The sequence below is a fragment of the Anoplopoma fimbria genome, chromosome 20 (genome assembly GCF_027596085.1).
Source record: "Anoplopoma fimbria isolate UVic2021 breed Golden Eagle Sablefish chromosome 20, Afim_UVic_2022, whole genome shotgun sequence".
Classification (NCBI taxonomy): Eukaryota; Metazoa; Chordata; class Actinopteri; order Perciformes; family Anoplopomatidae; genus Anoplopoma; species Anoplopoma fimbria.
In genome coordinates this window covers 8,348,455-8,370,850 of record NC_072468.1, presented here as the reverse complement: position 1 = coordinate 8,370,850, position 22,396 = coordinate 8,348,455, and the positions used below count along the sequence as shown (strand labels likewise).

At 42.2% G+C, this 22,396-nt stretch overlaps 2 protein-coding genes across 2 annotated transcripts; one reads left to right on the top strand and one right to left on the bottom strand.

The window, feature by feature from the left end:
* Window positions 1–1,285: 1,285 nt before the first annotated feature.
* sybu (syntabulin (syntaxin-interacting)) lies at window positions 1,286–6,371 on the bottom strand. The gene is given in 6 exon segments (XM_054621923.1): window positions 1,286–2,427; window positions 2,430–3,163; window positions 3,454–3,609; window positions 4,993–5,145; window positions 5,277–5,376; window positions 6,188–6,371. Coding segments are annotated over 6 exon segments (1,755 nt in total). The 5' UTR covers window positions 6,336–6,371; the 3' UTR covers window positions 1,286–1,963.
* Window positions 6,372–14,999: 8,628 nt separating this feature from the next.
* Window positions 15,000–21,540, top strand: gdf6a (growth differentiation factor 6a). The gene is given in 3 exon segments (XM_054621977.1): window positions 15,000–15,518; window positions 19,858–20,448; window positions 20,451–21,540. Coding segments are annotated over 3 exon segments (1,356 nt in total). The 5' UTR covers window positions 15,000–15,157; the 3' UTR covers window positions 20,855–21,540.
* The last annotated feature ends 856 nt before the right edge of the window (window positions 21,541–22,396 follow it).

The window sequence follows — 22,396 nt, the reverse complement described above, 5'->3', positions numbered from 1 at the left end:
TCTCTTGCCTGATGTGGAATTTGGGAAACACTGGATGAAGTATTGTTACAAAAGGGTGACATATTAAATGATTATTGAGCTTTCCTTTGGGTACAATATAAGGGTTTGGGATTTTTATTAGCCATCCTAGTTATCTGGCTCCAGGGATGTCGGTCGGCCACTCCACCACTTTGATCCAGACTGAAATACTGTGTGCCATGAAATTTGGTACACACACATCATACCTGCTAAACATGAGCTTGTTAGCATGCTGATTGTTAGCATTTAGCTCAGAGCACTGCAGCACCCATGTACAGCCTCACAGAGCTGCAATCATAGACCCTTGTCTTGTTATTCACTATAATATGATGTCTGACACTAGGGTGTCAGACATCATATAACCTGGATTGACAGGCCATTGTCATCACTCATCTGACCCCCATCATAATGATGTCATTCCCATCTGTCAGGGGACACGGCCTGCCTGCCAAAACCTCTCAGAGACTGACCCACTTTCAAAAACGGATAATGCACGTCATGAGTCTTCAGAAAGGGGACGAGCTAAATGGGTGAATAATTGTCCTGGAAGGCTTTAGAATACTGATTGTACAAGACTGGTGTGTTCTCAGCTGGTTCGACTTACAACCACTGCTTCCCACTCATTTTAATCCAACATCCACGGACTACGTAGTGTGGGGATTACAGCATCTGATGACTCACTACTCCAATGCTTTATGAACTGAGAGGTCATGCTTATGCAATTTAAGAAACATCACCATATGGCAGGGTGGAATTGGAGTAATCATGGCAAAGACGCCAAGTTCATTGAGACTTAATCAGCTTTTTCTTTCAGTATTCAGTGAAAATGGGTAGATGTTATTTAATAACTAAAGAAAACTTTGGCAGTTTTTGCAGGCAAACATTTGCTCTGTCACTGACCCAGTTTTCACTAGTATAAAAAGGCACAGATTACATTTTACAGCTTCTGAGAGATCCCAGTTAAGTGGATCTAATGCACTTCACATTGTCAGCTCCACAACCCAAGGGAGGTCTGCAAACACAGGCAAGGAAAGCTTTTACGTAAGCTGAGCTGTCATGAGAACGCCGCTTGGTTGCACTTGGCTTCATTCTTGATAGTTTCGTTTTTTATTAATTCATGTGAACATCTTGTGGAAATGAAGAAACTTGGGCTCCCCCAGCCTTCGCAAGCAATTTTACATAAGTCTAACTTTTAAAAATCGGCCCTGTTGAGTCATTTCCTCACCAATTATAAACACACCATAAAAATAAAAAGTCAGAATGCGTGGCCAGAATTGATCATGCTTTAATAATAAAGATACAAGGACATTGGATGTAAACCACCAGTATTGCACATAGCTCAGGCACATAACAAGTGTCAGTTGCTTTGAAGCATCAGTTTATTTCTATGAACAATACACAGGCTGTACCAAATAAAGCTCTACTCCCAGGGAGGAAAAAAAATATATATGTACACATTTCTTCACAAAACAATAGCAGTGAACTCACATTAAAGCTTTGGCTGAAGGTTTCTTTTTGAACAAAAACTCAACTGTTGACTTTACAAACCCATCAAATAGAAACTAACATTCAATCTTTCACCCCCTAAAAAACTCATCCTAACATAAAGAAACAAACTTTTTTTTAATTTATTTTTTAAAACACAAAGACAAGGGTCATCTCACAACGATAACACAGAACCATCTACCCAGATGATCAGTTTTTACATATCAATGATAAATAAATACATAAATAACCCTCTTTATAAATAATCCCTTTCATGTGACCATTTGGCTTCAACTCATGGTAACTGTACAGTGCAAAGTAACAGTGTTGGAACCCAAATAACTGCATTAATACCATTGAGTGTTCAAAAGAAATGCAACAAATCTTACAAACACTCTTGAAAAGATGCTTAAGTGCTTTTTAATTCAAGGTTAGGCGTGTGCATGCGGGCAGGAAGCCTTTACGCATCCGGTCTGTGAGTGACGTGACGAAGAGAGTGCAATCCCATGATGCAACAGCCCCTGATGAGAGCTGCGATGTTGTACACCGGAGCGCTCCCGTCCACACCGTGCCGTGAGTACAGCCAGGCCACCGTGGGGAGCACAGGGGCTGCCACCGCGACCAGATCCACCAGGAAGCTGTTGCTCCAGTAACGCTCGCCGACCACATCTAGTCCCGGAGACAGACAACGTTCCTCCTCGCCGACACTGAAGTCCAGTTCCTCCATGAACCTTCGGCTTTCCGCAGGTTCCGAGCAGCACAGCCCGGAATCGGCGGAGATGTCTGGGCTCTCTGGGGGAGCAGGACCAAGCATGCCTGGTTGGGGAGGTGTTGATTCAGAGAGACTGGCAGTGGTGGATGGGGAGTTGGGCAGGTTTGGGAGACCCAGAAGACTGCTGGAGACTGACAGAGCCGTGTCCCCCCTGTTGCCTCATGGTACTTGAGCAGCTGGAGGAGCATAGTCTGCAAGTCTGGAGACGTGGGCTTTATTTCGGTCTGGGTTCCTTTATCTTCCGTGTTCTGCTGGAAGGGTGTGCTCGGGGGGGTGGTGATGGTGGTGGAAACTGTGTTTGGTAGAGCCAGTAGGGGGACCGTAGAGTCATCCATCAACTGTCCCTCTTCTGACAGCGCAGACACCCCAGGCCCCAACTCCATCTCCTCACTCAGCTTGCCACTACAGTCCTGACTAAAATCCACCGCAGTAGACATGAAGATCTGCTCCAAAATGTCTGCTCTGTTGGCCATCTCATCGTTGACCAGCAGCCCGCTGTCCGCCATGGCCTCCGCCCCCTGGGTTCCCAGCTCCATCCCACCCTCTTCCTCCTCCACCATTTTCTTCCCATCGTCAATGGGGCTGTCGCAGATGAAGTCCAAGGTGTTTTCGTCTTGGAGGTTGGCGCCGCTCTGGGAAAGCTCCATGCTTTGAAGCAGGGACTCCAACTTCCTGTTTTGGATGTTGATGTCGATGAAGTACTTCTGTATTCCCTTATCCTTCTCCATCAGGCTGCTCTTCATCGTTTCCACCACCTGGCGCAGCTGCTTGATCTCTTTGCGAGCCTCTTTGAGGGACAGCTGAGCCTCCACTCGGTGACACTCTTCTTCAATCCAGTCCTCCCTCATTCTGCCAAGCTGGGACTTAAGCTCCTCAACCTCTGTCTCTCTAATGAAGAGGGAAGAAAATGTCCACAGGGACTTAAGGAATAGTTTGACATTTTGGGAAATCAATTCATTTTCTAATATGATGGCGAACTACTTGTATAACTCTTTAAAGAGATACAAAGTAGAGCAGATCATACGGTTTAAATAAGTTGCCTTATTTGTCTCATGTTCAGTGCATATTTCCTGCAAGATGTAATTCAGGAAGTAGCATCAAAGCAGATAGTAATTTCCCAGGGGGTTCACACCTCAGAGGTTTGAATGTCGGATCAGGGCTGCTAAATTTCAACTAACCTGTCACGGACTGTGTTCTCAGACTCCATCAGTTTGGTCTTCAGGTGTCTGATGGCCACTTCCTTCTGCTGTAGAGGGGTGAGATACTGCTCAGGGTTCGGGGGTCTGATGCCATGGTTGTCCCCGCACGAGTGGTAGCGGCCCAGGTTGGCTCTTCTGTTGGTGAAAGGGACCATTAGGTTGATTAAAACGCAAAGTTTACCGCTTTAGAACCAGCGTTTTCCAATCAGTCCCCAACCGGACATTTTGAACAGCAGAAAAATCAATTTGACGCTTAAAAGTAAATTCGCTCCCTGTAGACGGTAATTTGTCTGGCTGAGAGAGTGCTGTCAGGGCAGATGCTCTCTGAAGCTTGGAATTACTGTCTGACACAGGATTACTGGCATGTAGACTAGAGGGGGAACAACAAAAATTCTGGTTTATCTAAATACAAGCACAGTCGACAAGGAAAGAAAAACAAAAACCTTAATCTAGATGCTAATTGCAATAGCATTCAAATGCTCTTTGCATTTTTCTGATCTGTGTTTCATCATTCTCAAATGGAAGTGATAAAAGGATTCGGGTTTTCTTTTTTTCCCCTGGTAGAGGATGAGTGGGTGGATTTGGACAATATGCAAAGCAGCATGTAAGCCCCTCTCTTCCACTGGCACAATATCCTAGCAACCTGGGATACTCGAAGCTCTGCATCCCTGCCAGAAATAGAAACAGCCCAGGAGAAGGTATTATGCCAGAGGAAAGATGTCACATGACTCTTAGGAAAGGTGACAGCATGGCTTCCTTAAGTGGCAAAAGTGGAGGGTTATGATGCATTTATGGAAGCTGTAAACATGAGATAAAAAAGGGGAAGATTCTGCTACTGCATACAAACTCAAAAGGCTGTGGGTTGAATGTTTTGACATTCATACTGCTGAGAGAGGATTTTTAGGTTGAAACGTATGCAGGGTGAGGCTGCCAACAAACCTTAGAAGTAAATCTTCCAAGTAATATAGAGCCTGAGGCACCATGTCAGTAATCCATGTGGGTCCCAAGCACTTTTGAGCTTCAGGCTATTCAGTTCACTCGCATATTTTTAAATATTTATGATCCTGTTCTCTCCTCCGAACCAAGGTGAGTTCCCTCAAATCCTGTTATGAATTGGATGTGGTCTGTAGGGTCACTGTCTGGGAACCATATTCAGACATTTGCTATATTAAATCCTCATTAATCCCAACCGGAGACAAATCATGACCGATATAATCCCAGACGGCTGTAAGAGAGGAAATAATAAAAATAAAAATAAATCCAAACTTAATCCAGCCACCCACTCATTCATTAACTCATCGTTATGCTGCACATGAGCCGGAGCCATAGTCCAGATCTCTCAAGTCTCCAAAATCCACTTGTTTCTCCCTCGAGCAGGGAAGGTTGGATTTGTAATGAATCCAAGTAGGAGAAATGTGGAAAGGTTAGACATGACCAGGAGGCCACGCAACTTTTCTCCCTCAACTCTAAAAACATTATTATCAATAATGCATAATGTGAGAGCCGTGTTTGGTATACCTGGAGGTGGGGCTGGAGTTGCAGCTGCTGCTGTTGGTTGAGGAGCCAGCTCTGGGAGGAGTCCTGTAGGGAGCGTAGAGCTCTGCATCGCGGTTGGCTGTAGGGCTCCCGGCTGGTTTGAACAGGGGGAGCGGTCTGATGTGGCTGCCGCGACTTAATAAAATAAAGCATAAGAGAAAAAAAAGAATAGACATGTTAATTACAAGAAAAAGAAAGGGAGAAATTATGTTTTAGTTAAGCTACAAGTGCCTTTTTCTAGCAGACCATACTGATGAAGCTCATACCTGCGTGAAGGAGCTCTCTTTCCAGCTGAAATGGAGGCGAGGCTCTCTCTGTTCTTTAAGCTGCCAGAACTGCTAGAGGAGCTGAAGTCGGCCTCGCTACCTGCAGGGAGACACATCAGTGTTTTTAGCAGACTTAGAGAGAGACCATATCATTTTGAAAAAGGTGATATACTACAATCTTCCTCTTTAAATGAAACGTTTAATTCATAGGAAATGAATCCCATCCTTGCTATAGTCAACACACACAGGGTTTTGGCTGCTAAAGCCACAACTTGGTCTGGTAGTGACAAAGATTAGCTAATGTTAGCAAACTTGATAGCTATTGATTCAGTTTGCTGACTTAATCTCTCCCTCTACACATCCATATTTCAAAATGAATTAAGCAAGGTAAACATGTTTTGCCTCACCAAAGAAACATGTTTGTTGGTACCTGCTTCTGGTCCTATTCTACAGTGGTTGCTGGTCAGAAACAGCTATAGTCTTACTTTAAGCCTCAACATTCAGCCTAACATGAACACCAACGCTCTTTTTCTGTGCCATCACTGATGGTCAATTTTTTCCTCAGTCTCTGTCTAAGCACCATCTCGGCCTGTTAGGATCAAGTGCAGAAGAAAGCCTGAAAGACTATCATGTTACAGTGTCTGTAAACAGGAGTTCCATCATGTCTTCCTAATGGAGGATCAACTAGATAGCACAGCTTGAAACATATATTCTCATATCAGCTTTTGGATGGCCTACTCCCCATTAAACATAACATCCAGTCACTGTGTTTAACAAGACAGACGCTGTACGTAAAAGGTATCAGCACGATACTGAAGCCTAGAACATTAACAGCTTAATTGTTTAAACGGAAACAAACTGCTCACTAAATATTGTTGTTAAAACATTAAAGAAGAAATTCAAAGCCGTACCTGAGTAGCATCTTTTTCCATCAAACAAAACCATATTACTGTGTTCAGTGATGACTGTGACAAAGAAAATTGTAAAAAAAGAATGTGATCCTCCACCACTTTGTGAGTCAACTGCTGTTCTGTGCACGTTCAACCAGTGCCCTAACATCCTGCTAATCAGCCTAATTGGCTAAGCTCCCAAACCTTCTCCTCAACCAATCAGCTTTCTTCCTCATTTCGACTCATGATCAAGCAGTTCTCCCCCTCCCCCCTTCCTCAGATTAAAAGTGGGGAGATTTTGGGATAAAGCCTGAAGTGCACTGTTTCTAAAATATATGTAAAGAGAGCACAGACGATGATGACAATTCACTCCAGTTATTATTCTCCTTTTAGGAAAGCAGCTGCTTCCCAGCGAGTGTTTATTCAAGTCAACACGCAGGGAAATCTTCTAGCTGCTGACATGTGATAAAAACAAAGTTATTGTACTTTGGTCTTTAGGGAACTACTGGCATGCAGAGGTATATATATATATATATATATATATATATATATATATATATATATATATATATATGCAATGTGCTGTGCATAAGTAAGCTTTCAACACAGACAGTTCTAAATATTTCCATAATATCCGATCAGATCATGATAGTGCAGGCCCAAGGTTAAGATTAAAAATGTTGTTGATACTCATTCTGCTTTTTCTAAAAAACCTAAACTTTTTCCATGTGTTAATCTTTATCTGTGTATTCTCCCTTACCTCTGGCTTTCATGGCCGACCTCAGCTCCCTCTTGTGCCTTGGGGCGCTCCGTGGTTCGCCGCTCCACTCGGCCATCACTCTCACCCTCTTCACTTTGGTCTTGCGCTCTGGGAGGACCGGTGAGCCGTGGGTACTCTGCTCTGAGCCTGACGGGGTTTTGGAGGGGGACACAGACTGACTAGTGGGGCAGCCGGTGTCATCTATTGTAGACAGTAATAGCCAAGAACAGGCAGCGCGGGGCAGGCAGCGAAACACAGGCAGGCAGTCAGTCAGAGCTCAAGGTTCAAGTCTGGTTGTTATCTGACATATAGCACAACCACTTTCACAATGGCCACTCACTTTAAGAAAGTTGTCAGGTGCTTTTTTGTGTGGTGGTTTAAACGGTGTACACACACAAATGCACATTTACACAGTCATTTTCTGGAGTGTAGTCCTTGTCTTTAATTTCTTCAGTTTCTTCAGAGGCCAATTTATTTATTTGTTTGAGGTTTTATAATCCAGCATGCAGGAAAGTAACTAAGTACATTTACTCAGGTAATATATTTTAGGGAATAACCTCATATAAAACAGTTAAAATCAGCTCTAACTTCATCAGCTAACATGTTTTCAGATGTTTATGCATATATGATGGAAGGTAAAACACTCTGCCCTTGTGCATAATTAGTTTTTTTACCTTTATTACTTTAATTACATTTGGCTGATAACACTTCTGTACTTTTACTATTTTACTGGAGTATTTTCACACTGAGGCACCATACTTTTACTCAAGTAAAGGATCTGAATAACTATTCCACCGCTGCTTTCATCACACATACAGTAAGGCTTTAACTTTTTCCCAACAAAACAATACAGTCTTGCACTTGACAGCCTGTAAAAGGCCTTCAAAATATCTGGTGTCCTCATACTGGAGCTGAACTTCTTACCAGAGCAATAGCTGTTGGTGCTGATGGTCCTTTTGGAGTGGTCTGAGCTGATGTCACACTCCTTCCCTTCCTCCTCTGAAAACGGTGAATCAGACAGAGGCGAACCTTTGTCCTTTGGTCGGAAGGGATGGAGAACCAAACGTGGGATGCGGCTGCGGGGGCTTCCTTTCTCCGGTGACTTCTTTTCCTGTTCGAAGCAACATCTGTCAGAGCTGCAGGCAGGGATGTAGCCACCCACTTTCACTCAGTGGACCTTCTTTTTCAGGATGGTATATTTTCAAATTAATAAAAGACTGAATTTTGTTCACATTGTTGGTTGCGTGCCTCACGATGACAACTGTAAGGTCACATTTCATTCATGTTTTTCTTTCTTACATTGAAAAACACTTATCTTTGGAAAAAACTCATACAACATACAGAAATCTGTCACCAGTGACTAGAAGCAATGATAAGACTTACCTCATATTCTTGGAATGGTCCCATTGTGCTTCACTAAGCGTTTTCCTCTGTGAAATGAAAAACAAGGAGAAATATCAGGGAGGTGATTTTTCTGTGGTCTGTGTATGTGGCAGCGTTTTGACGTGGCAGCGTTTTGACGTGGCACTCAAACCCTTTACAAACAAGGGCTCTCTGTCTGAACTCTGTTACACCACTTTTCCCCCACATACACACACACACACGCCTGGTAGAGATGGCACAAGAAGCCCAGAGCCAGCCATTACCAACACACACTGAATTTATGTGACAAATTCTACACGTCAACCCTGAAAATAAACAGCCAAGTTCCTCTTTAATTTAGAATTTAGAAGTCCTTTTAGAGTCAAACGAAGACAAATAGATTTAGCAGCAGAAACAAATATAAAGGTGTAAAAATATGATATAACAAGACTAAGAGCACGTTAGCAATGCTAGTGGCTTAAGCATTGATAATGCTAGCATGTTGACATTTAGCAGGTACATGTTTAACATCTTAGTTTGGCTTGTTAACATGCTAACATTTGTAAATCAGCCAATACAACTAAGGGCTGGTAGGAATGTCATTACCTTTGCACATATTTGGGTTGTTGTCGAGATATTTCACTCTGAGTCACAAATATCAACCTCATAGTGGGGTTCGAGGATAAGCCTTTGGGATCCATCCTCTGGGGACCATGAATGTATGAGCTAAATTGCATTGCAATTCATCAACCAGTTGTTGAGATTTTCAGTCTGGAATAAAGTTGTGAGCCAACCAATAGATTTCCATAGAGCCATGATAGCGTGGATAAAAACAGTATAAGAGATGCGACAAATGCAAATTTAGATTTCAGAGTCTACACAGATAAAGCTATAAAGACCAAAGATTGGTATTACTCTTTTCATATTCTTGCTTTTCGTCAAAGCCATCTTTGATTCAGATAATCAAATGCAACACAATGGATAAATGGTGTCCAATTTCAGGCTTTCACTTGCTACGCAAAGCTGCACTAACTCTCTCCTTATCATCCTTCTGTGCCAAAACTGTGGGGCTGTCGGCCAAATGTTACAAAGTGCCTCTATCATTAAAATATAATAGACGATGGAGCGATATAACAGGATATTCACTTTTAAAAGAAAGATCACAAGTAGAGACAAAAATAGTGATGAACTCTTGTCATAACTTTTCGTTCTGTAAATGCACATTAAACAAGGAAGAAACATATTTTATTGATGCTTTGAAGCTAAATAATGCAGAATTTATCTCACGCTTGAATAATCTTTATACAATCATGTCCTCTCGCCTGTTGATTTTCTCTGTGCTTCGTTGCCTTAGGGGGTCAGTTGCATAAGAGTATACATGTGTTTTGGTTTTTTTTGCATTGGAATGATGTAATTGACCCCAAGGCCTGTGTGCTGCTGCCGCATCGGTGAACTCGAACACTTGCTTCAACCAGATGGTTTACATTTTCTTACATTTTTCCTTGATCATCTGGATTCCCCAAACAATTCCCTACCAATAATAGAATGATATTACCACTTGACCTAATATAAGCCACGTTCCCCGTATGAGCAGGCCAGAATCATGCAAAATCCTCATTCTTTAAACCTCAGAGGCCCAAAGACGATTGCAAAAATAGAGCAGAGACTCTTGGGAATCAAACTCAAACCTCCTTTTTATCAGACCCAAAAATAGATTTTCTTTCTGTGTGGCTAACACTGCCTTGCCTACAGTTTCACTTTTATTTTCAGGCTTCCACAGCATCATCCTACTGTAGCATTGCACAGCTGCCTGACGCACTGGCACAGCAGAGACAGATTATAGGCACCAAACAGGGCAGAGCAACCACAGACGTGCCCTAGCAACAGTCTTAGCAACCGAGGGCAAAGCGCTGCAAAAACAGCTCCAACTAGATGGGACCAATTATATTGTAAATCTGCAAAGAGTGTAGGCTTCTGCTGTTCATCCTGAGACTAAGTCCTTCACTGAGAAAATATCAAGAGTGCGCCGAGGTGGTGAGGGGGTGTTCACCATTCAGCTGTACACTGTTTTTCTCAGACTGAATGAACATTGTGTCCTTGAGCCAGCGTTTGTGAGCTCAGGAAAGGAAAGAAACTAACATTGAAGACAACGGGTTTATAAAGCCATGATGATGGGTGTTAAAATAATATTTCCAAAGAGCCTGGTATGATTATGAACACTACTAAAGTGCTAGAACAAGAAATTAGATCTATAAAAAAAAAGAATGAATAGCAGCAGAAATAATTCAATAAACAGGGTGTGGTTGAAAGGAGAGAGTGGTGTTTTTCTATTTTAGGAGTTTTTTTTTTTAATTCATGCAAGAGATCAGCCTGTAGCATCCACGAGTCAAATCATTCATAAAGGGATCGCATAATGTTATTTTTTATAATAACCTTGTGAGATACAAATGCCTGCCCATGCACTGTAATTAGATTTATTTCTTCTGAGCTTTGGTGACAGTTTTGCCTGTTTCCATTGTGTTTGCACTTGTCCTGAACAAACCCATGTAAAGTAGGATAATGCACCAAGGTCCTCAGCTTGACTCCAGACAATGTTGATTGGCTACCCACTGGGCGTAGCATTATCTAAGTTGCAAACACAGGATTTTCAGCTCTCTCAAGCATGACGAACGGCTCCAATCTACCTGCGTTAACGATACACATACACTCCAACAACTCAACCGTACATAAGAGTGGCCTGATTAGGAAAGAAGATGAACTGGTAAAGGTGGACTTGGATAAATGCATGTCAGTGGGATGCTGAGATCATGTGTACATGACTGGTAAACAAGTCTTTAAGCCTCCACTGGAGCTATTTCCCCAGATCCAGATGGTCCGTTTCTAAAACAGCATGGCGTGGGCGTGAATGATGAATTCCTTTAATCCATCCCAGTCTATGTGCTTTTTAATGTTGATAATTCTCACAGACTTATGTGAAGCTGTTTATTCCAATTTTATATTATAACCCCATCGCTCCATCTGTTAAGTTGTGTAATTTCAGCTAAGACGACTTTTGATGCACACTGTGTGATCTTAACTGAGCCTTTATGTCTAAATGTAGGAAACCTGTTCTATGAAAATGGAAAGATTTAATTATTTTTAGTGCAGCACATCATTTGTAACTCTCGCTCTGAGCTTATGAAGCCCTTTAACAGACTGCGTCATGATTGCATGACATCAAGACTGAGTAATCACTCTGACTTTCAGTTATCATTCCACAGAGCGTAAAGCACAATGAAGCAAATGCCAACACTGATAAATGGGATTCCTGATAGTCAAGAAGATGTTTATTAGGTTTGTACCATACATAAACAGCTGACTGTTGACATCATTATCTGTGTTTTGGCACAACATTGATCCACACAGGACCTTTATTGTGCTAAAACATTTTTGAAATACTTACAATTCTCATAATAAACTATATTTAACATTTATAAAATAATATCAGCCACCAAAATAGAACCACTGCTCTAACCATTGAAAAGACCCTAACATTTGATTTTCCCTATCTCACTTCAAAGCCATTTTCATTATAAAGGCGTATGAGATTTCCCTGTCATGATATCCGATGACAATAACAGCATCTTCATCCAGACTGCCCTCAAAAAGCTTGTGTTATCATGATGTATGCAGCGATGGGGATTTTGTTTTGTTTCATCTGGCGCACCCACAAATGTTGGGAATGTTGTTGTTTTTTCCTCCGGGACATGCCTCTAGATTTAAAGGCACGCGAATAATACATATGATGTAACCAATGAAGGGGATGTAAACATCCAACTTCAGACCTCATGTGTCCTCATTTCACCCAGAACCACCCCAAAACATGGATGATGATTTGAGCGGCGAATGTTTGGGTGATTCAACAAAAGACTCGTTCCTGAACTTGTAAACAGCCCCTCCTCTCCCCAACCCACCCACTCCCATCATGTTAATAGTTTTAATTTCGTTTTATTTTTTTTTTTTTTAACGCATTGTTAATGATGGATTGGTTTGAAATGATCTTTTCTGGAAAGGAAAAATAAATGACATGCTTGCCTGGATGTGTGGCGGTGGTTTCCTCGCAGAAGGATGCCCGTCAGTCGGTGAAGCACAAAGGGTCGTTCCGCTGCTGCTGCTGCTGGTGCTCTGGCGGTGGCAGCCTCCGATCTTCTGTTTGGGTATAGGGTGGAGGAGAGAGCTGAGTGCAGACAGAGGAGGAGGACACACACGATTGGACGAGAAGCGAGAACACTGACAGTGCACACGCGAAATGACTATACCATCCTGTGTGTGTTACATAAGAGGCATTACTTAACCACTCACTCCCCTCCATCATACAGAGCCGTCTGCAGACGGGCTGACGTATACTATGTAGGCTATTTGCAGTGACATGTTTGTATGGTAATCTGGCATATGATCAACATGTAAATGACATACATGATTGAATCAAAATGTCAATTTTACCACATGACACACACCTCGAAACATTACTCATAAATACATGTTCTACTATGATATGAACATGTCCTCATTAAACATATTCAGAATATTTATCCTAACAGTTATATATATATATATATATGTTTCTAACTGAGTCATATGATTGGATGCATGCTATAAAAACGTGACATATAGGGCGATGAAATATGTATGAACACACGCATGAGGTCTATGTGTACAGAGATGTGCATGTGTGTTGACTTCCTCTCAGCGAGTTTGCTCTCCGTGGTGCTGAAACCAGGGAGGTGCTCGCTGCTCCTGTCCAAATGTTTAACCGTTTATATTGATCGCCTGCGCTTTAAATGACAATTTATTGCGGTGACAGTTATATATCCTGTAATGTAAAAAAAACCCATAATGTTTTCCTTAACAACTGCACAATTGAATAAGGTTGGGAAATAAGTGGCAGATTGATAGTCACTGTAGTCCATAGTAGGAACCAAACGGTGCCATGTATCCCTCTGTAGCGTTAATGTCATACGTTAATGTTGTGTTGGCAGAGGCGTTCACCATTACAAGTGCGTCAGATTAGGCTCTGAAGAAGCACTGGGCACAGGGGGGTACTGAATCAAATGTTAGCATGTGATTTATGAGCTGCAGTTTGTTTTATCATCACTGAGGCCCTCTGCTGGAACAGGATATGTCACACAGTGGGCTGCAACACAACTGAATGGATTTTTATTTATCTTTTTGTCTAGGACTAAAGGAAGTGACACAGACCCCCATCTGAATTCATGGCCATATTATTTGTTCTTGATGGAAATTTAATTTAAAATGCTTTTTTTATGATGAACCTTTCTTTGTTGATCTCTTCTAACCTTCTTCCAATTGTTCTGGAGAAGACAAAATAATGTGAACACGTGGCATTGTAATATGGCAAATTACTGCCATTATGTGGTACAATACTAAGCTGTTTCATATTGCGAGGCCAGCTACTTTAAAGAGTCAGAAAAACAAAAGTATTTAACTAAACGCTATGACAAATCTGTTGGTTTGTGGCACGTGCAACTTGCCTTGATGATGCATTCAGGTAACATGGATATAACAATTTCCTACTTGATTTTTTCTGTCATTGTCAAAACTCGTCATTGAACAGACGTTTTAGGAATTATATTTTCACTTTGAATTGAGTGGAATAAATGACTTCTTTTCAACATTTGAGATGACAAACGTGTAACTCGCTGTTAGATTTTCTATTTGTATATTTAATTGACATGTTTCCATTGCTGTGAAACAACAACGAGGAAGCTGATCGGGACTTATGAACCATTTGAAGGGGGGGGAGAACGGACCTTTGCTGTTCAATTGAAACAGTTTAAACATAGAGTCACACGGGCAGATTTTCCCGGCGGACGCGAATGCAGCATTTGTCCTGGTTTCTTTCTGGTAGACATCGGGTTGTAATAAACAACAATGTCCACTAGATGTCACTAGTGTTATTTAAAACACGTTTGGTGCATATGAGTGACTCAACATTTAAGCTACATGTTAAGGGTTTAATGTGTTCACCTCTGAGTTACAATTAAAATGCCCTTCAGTTAATTCTCTCTTTTTAAAATGCAATCCGCTCAACACTAAATCGACACTGAAATTGTACCTGCCTTGTTATATTAATCATATTGTTCAATATTATTCTAATACATGTGCTGAATCCAATTGAAAAACGCCTCTGCTTTATGATCACCTGGTTCACATTGTGTGTTTTCAGTCACATCTGTGCGTAAAATCTAATCTAATCCGATTAGAGGTGTCCTTGGAAGCTTTCAGACTTTGTGATAAGGACCTCTTTAACTCTGTTTGTCTGAGTGTTTCTGGAAATTGTTAGGACCTGCATCTACTACAGCTAAACTGTATACAACTGGTAGTAATGGAAGTATCTGTATACTGCTCAGAAGTATGAGCTTTTAGTCTTAACCATTTGTCTAAAATAAGTTTTTGAGAAAGGAGCAGAACAGTTTGATTTGATTGTTGTATTTACTAATAGATATCACAATCTAAATGATTGTCATGCAAAAATAAAGGGAACCATAATTATCTAGACAGATGCAGATGAGTTCCCACATGGACTCTCGTGTCTGTGTGTGTTTTGGAGGTCTGTGACATGAAACCGTGGAGAAGCCCTGCACTGAGCGACCATGTGGGCGTGTTTCCCTCGGCCCAACAGTCTCCGCACTTGTGTGGAGTCCAGAGCGCAAAACGCAACTTCTTCTGGTGCGACCGGAGGGCGCAAAAGTAGCAGTTCTCCGACCCTGAAGCGCACATCCATCCCCGACACCGGCGGCACCCCGAAACCAGCTTCACTGAGCGGGAAATAAAGAGTTTCTTATCATCTCCCGGTGACTCTTCCAGCCATGGACGCATCTCGACTCGTTACGCTATATCTGGGCCTGCTCCTTACTTTCCTTGGGAATATACCGTGTTTCCAGTCTGCTGCTATCATCTCTCCCTCTGCGCCGCGGAGGAACCGGGGAGCCCGGATCTCTCATCGGGACGGACACAGGTCATCCAAGATCCTAAAAGACATCCTCGCGTCCACGCACCCTGTCGTGGGCCATCCCAAAGAAGACCCAAAGGACGCTATTGTGCCGCATGAATACATGCTCTCCATATACAGGACATACTCGGCTGCAGAGAAGCTCGGACTAAACGCAAGCTTCTTCCGCTCCTCTAAATCTGCCAACACAATAACAAGTTTTGTGGACAGAGGAACAGGTTGGTTTTCAGTCCGTTGCAAGCTCCCATCAGCTCATTCTTGCATCATTCTGTGACACAGCTTTTCGTCAAATGACTCGTATAATATTCTCTTGTATAGATCTTTTTTAAAAAAATGTTTCTAAAAACTACAGTCATGCATAAAAGTACAGAAAAACAAGCTCGCTGCGGCAACTTTTACGCACCTTTTTTAGATCAGGGTAATATCATGTGAAAGTGCACTTTTACGCGCACAAAAACATGAATAAAACATACGAATAAGAGTAATTAAAAGAAAAGTTAGAGGGGCTGCAGGATAATATGTTGTACATGTGATTATATTGGGGTCTATTTACCGCACAGCCACCGAAACACGTAACGTTTTCCAAGTATTAACTTATATCACACTTAAATTAACCTCCGGGTAACACGACAGTAAAACACTAATTAAGGCGTCCTCTAAATGCAGGCTGTAAATCACTGTCAGTGCAGACTGTGGCAAAAACCCCTCCACGTGAATACAGAGGAACATTTTCTTTTCAATTCAGTGGTTGTTTCATTTTTTTTTTTATTATTAATCTTTAAATGCGAACAGTGGAATAATAAACCCGAACATTTAGAATACTAAAAGAGGTTAACCTCCCAAAACCCGTCTCGTATTAAAAAAAAGTTCAATCTGTTGCCATTATGGTGCCCAGTTTGGCCAACTTGTGCTGACAAAGGGAGCTGGGGGCCAAGGCAGAGCGGCTCGGTGTGAGAAGCAGGTGTTTGGGTCAGTTAACATGTTGTAACCAGGTGATTTGACTGGCCTGACGAGGACAAACACAATCTGATAAACACAAACACATCCAGCACACACAAAGGGACATAAGCCGAGTTAATCTTTGCAGGAGAAATAAAAGCTATCTTTGTTTGCGTTCCCTCCGGTCAGGAACACTCCAAAAAATATCCATCATTACGACTTATTTAGTCCAGAGTCGGCTCTTAAAACCACTTTGTTATCTGCCTAGATGATGAGGTGCAACCGTGGCCGTTTGAATTGCAAATCAACTTATTTTTTCAAGACAGTCAAATGTAAATTCTAACAGTTGATTACAATATTTGTTACATTTAGCTAAAAAAAACAACCAATTTGGCATTTACTATATGTGGTTTTCTCTCACACACTTGCTCGTTTTCAGTCTAAAGAATGAATGTAAAGCCAAAAGGCTCGTCCGTGTGCTCATTTCTTGCAGTGTGAACTGATCTGATAGGAAAGACGCCTCACTTTCTCCTGTGATTTTGATGTGATGTGTCACTGGCTCTGACCCCGAGCTGGACCCTCTGAGAGCTGCTTGGCATCGAACGGCCTATTGGAGTATTTGAACTCGGTGATCTAATTGAGTGTCCATGTCATAACATATCAAACACTGTCTGTTCTTCCATAATGACCCAGCTCGGCCGCGATGGGCACATCACCAAAAAAACGACGAGGGGGAAAAAATGAAAGAGCACTTCCTCCGCTGTGAAGTGTTCTTTTTTTTTTTTTTTTTTTTTACTGCGGAACCTCCCTTTGCGACCGCCACTTTAATTACGGAAAATTATTATTTCTTTCCCGTTCTTTCAGCTAAAGCGCTTTTGGGTTTCTTGTGGGATTCCTCCCCAGCATCCCCTAAGTGTTGCATTGCATTAACCTGCAGAATGGGCCTCAACTGGGAGTTCTCGTTATTCCAATCACCTCCATCAGGGAAGAAACACACACGGGGCCAGGCTTTTTTGACGCGTAAAGTAACAGGTTTTACGTCTTTTACGCATTATTCATCCACGTAGAGACAGGTTTTTACTGAGTGCACCTATGATCTACGGCTTCTTTGGCTCTCGCACTTTTGTAGGTAAATGAAATTTGCTTATAAAAACCAGGCGGGGTGTTTCCTGGAGGTCAGAAAAGGCAAGATCAGAAAAGAATAACTCGAATCTGAAAATTAGTTTTGGCACTTTGGGTAACTCATTAAAGCGCAGATGGTGCACCCCGGCCTCTCTCTCTCTCTCTCTCTCTCTCTCTCTCTCTCTCTCTCTCTCTCTCTCTCTCTCTCTCTCCTGCTCTCTCTCTCTTTCTAAACAGAGGCATAGATGACAAAAAACATGTTTTGCATTTTATCAAATACAAGCAATAAGGTCAAACCAAAGTGCACAGGATGCCGTTCTAACCAAGCAATAAAGTCCAACCGCACTCTCTCCCCCAATTATCCACCGTCAAGAATCTTATGCGTAATGGAAAAAATTGGTTTTTTTTTTTACATAATAATGAAATTAAGAAAACTCTCTACATTTTTTTAACTGTCAACACGAATATCTCTCAATAATTCCAACAGTGTGTGCAGTCAGTCAGTCAGTCAGTCAGTCAGGCCGTGCAGGCGCGTTTTAAGGGGAATGTTGTCATTGGCAGGAGGAGATGAAATATAAGAGGGGAAGTGCTTTAATGAGGAAGTTGGGAATTCAGAACTGTTAATTATTTGGTGAACTTGCATTCGATTTGTTTGAGGTCTTATAAAAAAAAAAAAAAAAAAAAAAAAAAAAGAGTCCTAATGCAGACCATACGCGCAAAGTCACTGAAACGAGCACAAGGTTTCAATCTGCTTTTACTGTTTGACTCGGCAGGGTTCACGGAGGGAAACTGACAACTAGATTCAAATATCTCTTAAGAGCAAGTTTTACAAATGATATCACAGGGGTTCTTAGACGTAGGCATGTCACTTTTATTTGTTCAAATGTCAGGTAAGAAATGGAGACAATCAATCGAGATAACATGCTTTTATTTTTTACAAGAAAGAAATGACCACACATCATTCATCTCAACAATAAACTTAATTCCGCTTTTAGGTTCAAAAACTTGTGTTTTTAATAAGTGGTAAATGTGGCATTTAAAAGAGCGGAATTCCCGTATCCCAACTAATAACTAAATAAAACATTTTTGTGTATCTTTTATATGCGTTAATTAATATTTTAGATATTTTCTGCCACGGCTTCTACATTTACTCAATCAAAGTCTCGAAAAAAAGGAAAACCTGCAGGACATTAAAAAAAAAACGGTTTCATTCTAATTTGCAAATTCTTTCCGTTTAACGTGAGAAAAAAAAGGATATAAACAGAAAATGCTACAAAAATTCACTTGTTATTGTGGATTTTTATAGCAAAACCAAGAACATTTTAATTGTGTCTTTACTTTAATAAGACACAGCTTAACATGCAAGATAACACATGTTAAGCATAAATCATTCTGATCAAACATTTATTTTGTAGAGAAACCTAAAAAAAACACTACATTCTGTAAACGCTAACGCCTTTTCATGCATTGTCCCACAGTGTTATATTCCAGTCCCATTGATGGAATATTTGCAGGCCTCCTGGGTCTCCAGCAGAGAATAATGCATTAATTGTGTATTGTTCAGTTGAGTGTACAGTATGTCGCCTTTGGTCCGTTGTGTCTGGCAGCACCCAGGGGCCTTCAAATCACTAGGCCCCTTGTTTTGTTCTTTCTTTCTTTGCCTTACAACTCTGCAAGAAAAGAATACTTATCACATTAGTGATATTCTGACTGCTGCCTTAGACCGTTTGAGACCGTAAAGAAGGAAAAGTTTACTTCCACTCTGTCAAAGAGCTGGAAATTAATAATCAATCTGTCATCGAGTGAAATGAAAGCAGAGCCGTTTTCATTAAAACATCCTGGCCTTGATTTAAAGTGACGTGGCATTACATTTTTACCCAGATTTTATTGGATTATTGTCATTGCAATATCAACAAGGAATTTCAGCCCTGGAATAACAGGTGGATTAAAAAAAAAATGGTTTTTTTTAACAAGCGAGGTTCCTCATACTTGCACCACAGTACAATCGCACAAGTTATTGCAACAAATGTGCATGGGATGAAATTAAGAAACTTGAGGAACTACAACAGGAAGAAGCCGTAAAGCAGGTTAAACGTAACCCTCATGTATCCTTTAGAACTACAAAATGTTTTATTATATAGATAAAGTATGTTAGAATTGAGTCAAATCAAAGATAATTAGAGGGAAATAATGGATTTATAAATATAATATAGTCATGGATTTAGGAGGGTTTCTACCAATACTACACGTGTTTTTGTTCATTCTTATCCAAACTGAGGACTTGTCAGCTGTAGTTTGTTTCAGGCAGGTTCAGGGTGAACATTTGGAAAACAAGAGAGAGAGAGAGAGAGAGAGAGAGAGAGAGAGAGAGAGAGAGAGAGAGAGAGAGAGATGCCTCTGTGGGAGAATGCGCCCCCCATCCCCCCCTCCTCCCTCTGAACACTGTACACCCTAAGTGAATCTGACTGCAATTATTTTCTTCTTTTATCCTTGCAGACGATCTTTTGCACTCTCCTCTGCGAAGACAAAAGTATCTGTTTGATGTCTCAACCCTTTCAGACAAAGAGGAGCTGGTCGGGGCGGAATTAAGGATATTTCGGAGAGCGCCCGGGAACCTGCAGACTTCCCTGCAGACGACGGGCCTCTACGACATCCAGCTCTACCCGTGCAGCTCGGACAGACTGCTGGACTCCAGGTCTCTGGACCCGCTGGACTCCACCAAGGCCGGCTGGGAAGTTTTGGACGCGTGGGACATGTTCAAAGCGAACCAGCATCATTACCACCACCCCCACCCCCACCCCCACCATCATCAGCACCAGCATCAGCATCACTTCCAGCAGGGGAACCAGCTCTGCTTCCAGCTCCGCGTCACCCTCCGCAAGTCAGACACCGAGGTGGACCTGAGGCAGCTGGGGCTGGACAGGAGCGGCCGGTCCCAGCAGGAGAAGGCCATCCTGGTGGCCTACACGCGCTCCAAGAAGAGGGAGAACCTGTTCAACGAGATGAAGGAGAAGATCAAGTCGCGGAGGTCGGTCGGGGAGAAGGAGGAGGCGGCGGCGGCGGCGGAGGAGGAGGAGGAGGGGGTGTCGCTGAGGGGGTCAAAGGGGAGGGGCCCCGGCGGCGGCGGAGGACCGCGCTGAGCAACCGGCACGGCAAGAGGCACGGGAAGAAGTCCAAATCCAGGTGCAGCAAAAAGGCGCTGCACGTGAACTTCAAGGAGCTGGGCTGGGACGACTGGATCATCGCGCCTCTGGATTACGAGGCGTACCACTGCGAGGGGGTGTGCGACTTCCCCCTGAGGTCGCACCTGGAGCCGACCAACCACGCCATCATACAGACGCTCATGAACTCCATGGACCCCAACAGCACCCCGCCCAGCTGCTGCGTCCCCACCAAGCTCAGCCCCATCAGCATCCTGTACATAGACTCGGGCAATAACGTGGTGTACAAACAGTACGAGGACATGGTGGTGGAGCAGTGTGGGTGCAGGTAGCGGTCCGTATGCATTAACGGGGAGAAGAAGAAAAAAAACAACAACAACACAAACTTTAAAAGACAGGAAAAATCAAAGATAAGTCTCGATGGGTTCAGGTTGAAGATAGAAAGACCCTCGCAAGGTCTGACATTCTTTTGACCCGTGACGCGCCTCGTCTTTATTCAAAAAGGGATGCACACACAAAAGGCGATACCTGCTATTTATTCAGACTATACAGTCACAACAATCCACGCTCTCTGCCTTAACGTGTTACGCCTTCATTCCCATCCACGCAACAAGTCATCGCCCATCAAACAGGCTTCTGTTCCCCCCAGAGAGCGATGGGATGGCTGCGAGGCGACATGGGAGCCCCATTGAGTCCCACAGTGCACCTGTTCGTGCCGAGGCCAGAGGACAGTGGGGCTTTTTTTTTTTTTTTTTTTGCCCGTCAGCGCTTTGTTGCCGCTCGGCCGTGTGATCCTGCCAGCCAGGCCGGACTCTTTTGGGTATGTGCATCCAGGCCGCAATTGCCACCGTCCAGCTGGAGTCATTACAGGCCAGAGCTAGTGCTTGTTTTCCAAATTAAGAGGGGTGGGGGGGGGCAGAATGTCTAATCTACCAAACACACACACACACGCACAAACACAGACTGGTCTGAGGAGAGGAGATAAGATGGTGGTGGTAATGCCTTCAAGAGATTTTTTTTTTTTTTTTTTTTTTTTGCCTTACTGGAGACCAGTTGAAAGGTGTCATGCGCCTTTGTGGACAGAATGGACACAAAACCAGACTTGTGCCTGACTGGGGCCCTCTTGTTAAAAAAAAAAAAAAAAAAAAAAAAAAAAAAAAAAAAGCACACATTACTGAGGCGAACTTTTTGCTCAAAAGTCTGCATCTTTACGAAATGCACTTCCGCAACTGACTGCGCCAAGGACACGCGGTCGGTCAGCGAGAGTTTGTCTTCTCTGATGACGAACATATAAGAAGAAGAAGAAGAAGAAGAAGAAGAAGAAGAAGAAAAAAAGAGACTCGCAAACGAGACGATATTTAAATGCACATTAGCTTTGAATGCACTGCTGTTCATTACCTTTTTTTTGTTTGAGCTGTAAATATTTGTACAGTCGAAAACTTTACAAAGTGCAACGAATGAAGAAATGAGAAAAAAGGGCATTTCTTTGTAAATATACAAAATGCACTCAAATCGGTATAATTTCTATTCTATAATTATTTTATTATTTGTGATGTACAGAGTTCCATGATAATCATATATTTCTTACATTGTTAAGAGTAATTTAAGGTGTAATCGATATTGTCTTTTCTTTTGCAGAGGGTGGAAAATACCATTATTAATGTCTACCTCATAATTGCATATAGGATCTGAGTTTTGAGGTGCATTCAGTTAGAGTGTAAAGAGCTTTTACAATGATATATAAGATCATTTATATACATATATTACTGGATAATATTCCACACCATTACTGTACAAATAAAATTCAAAACAAAGTCTACCAGCCTGGTACTTCTGATGATTCATGCAACTCCTTTTCATTTCATTCAACAAGT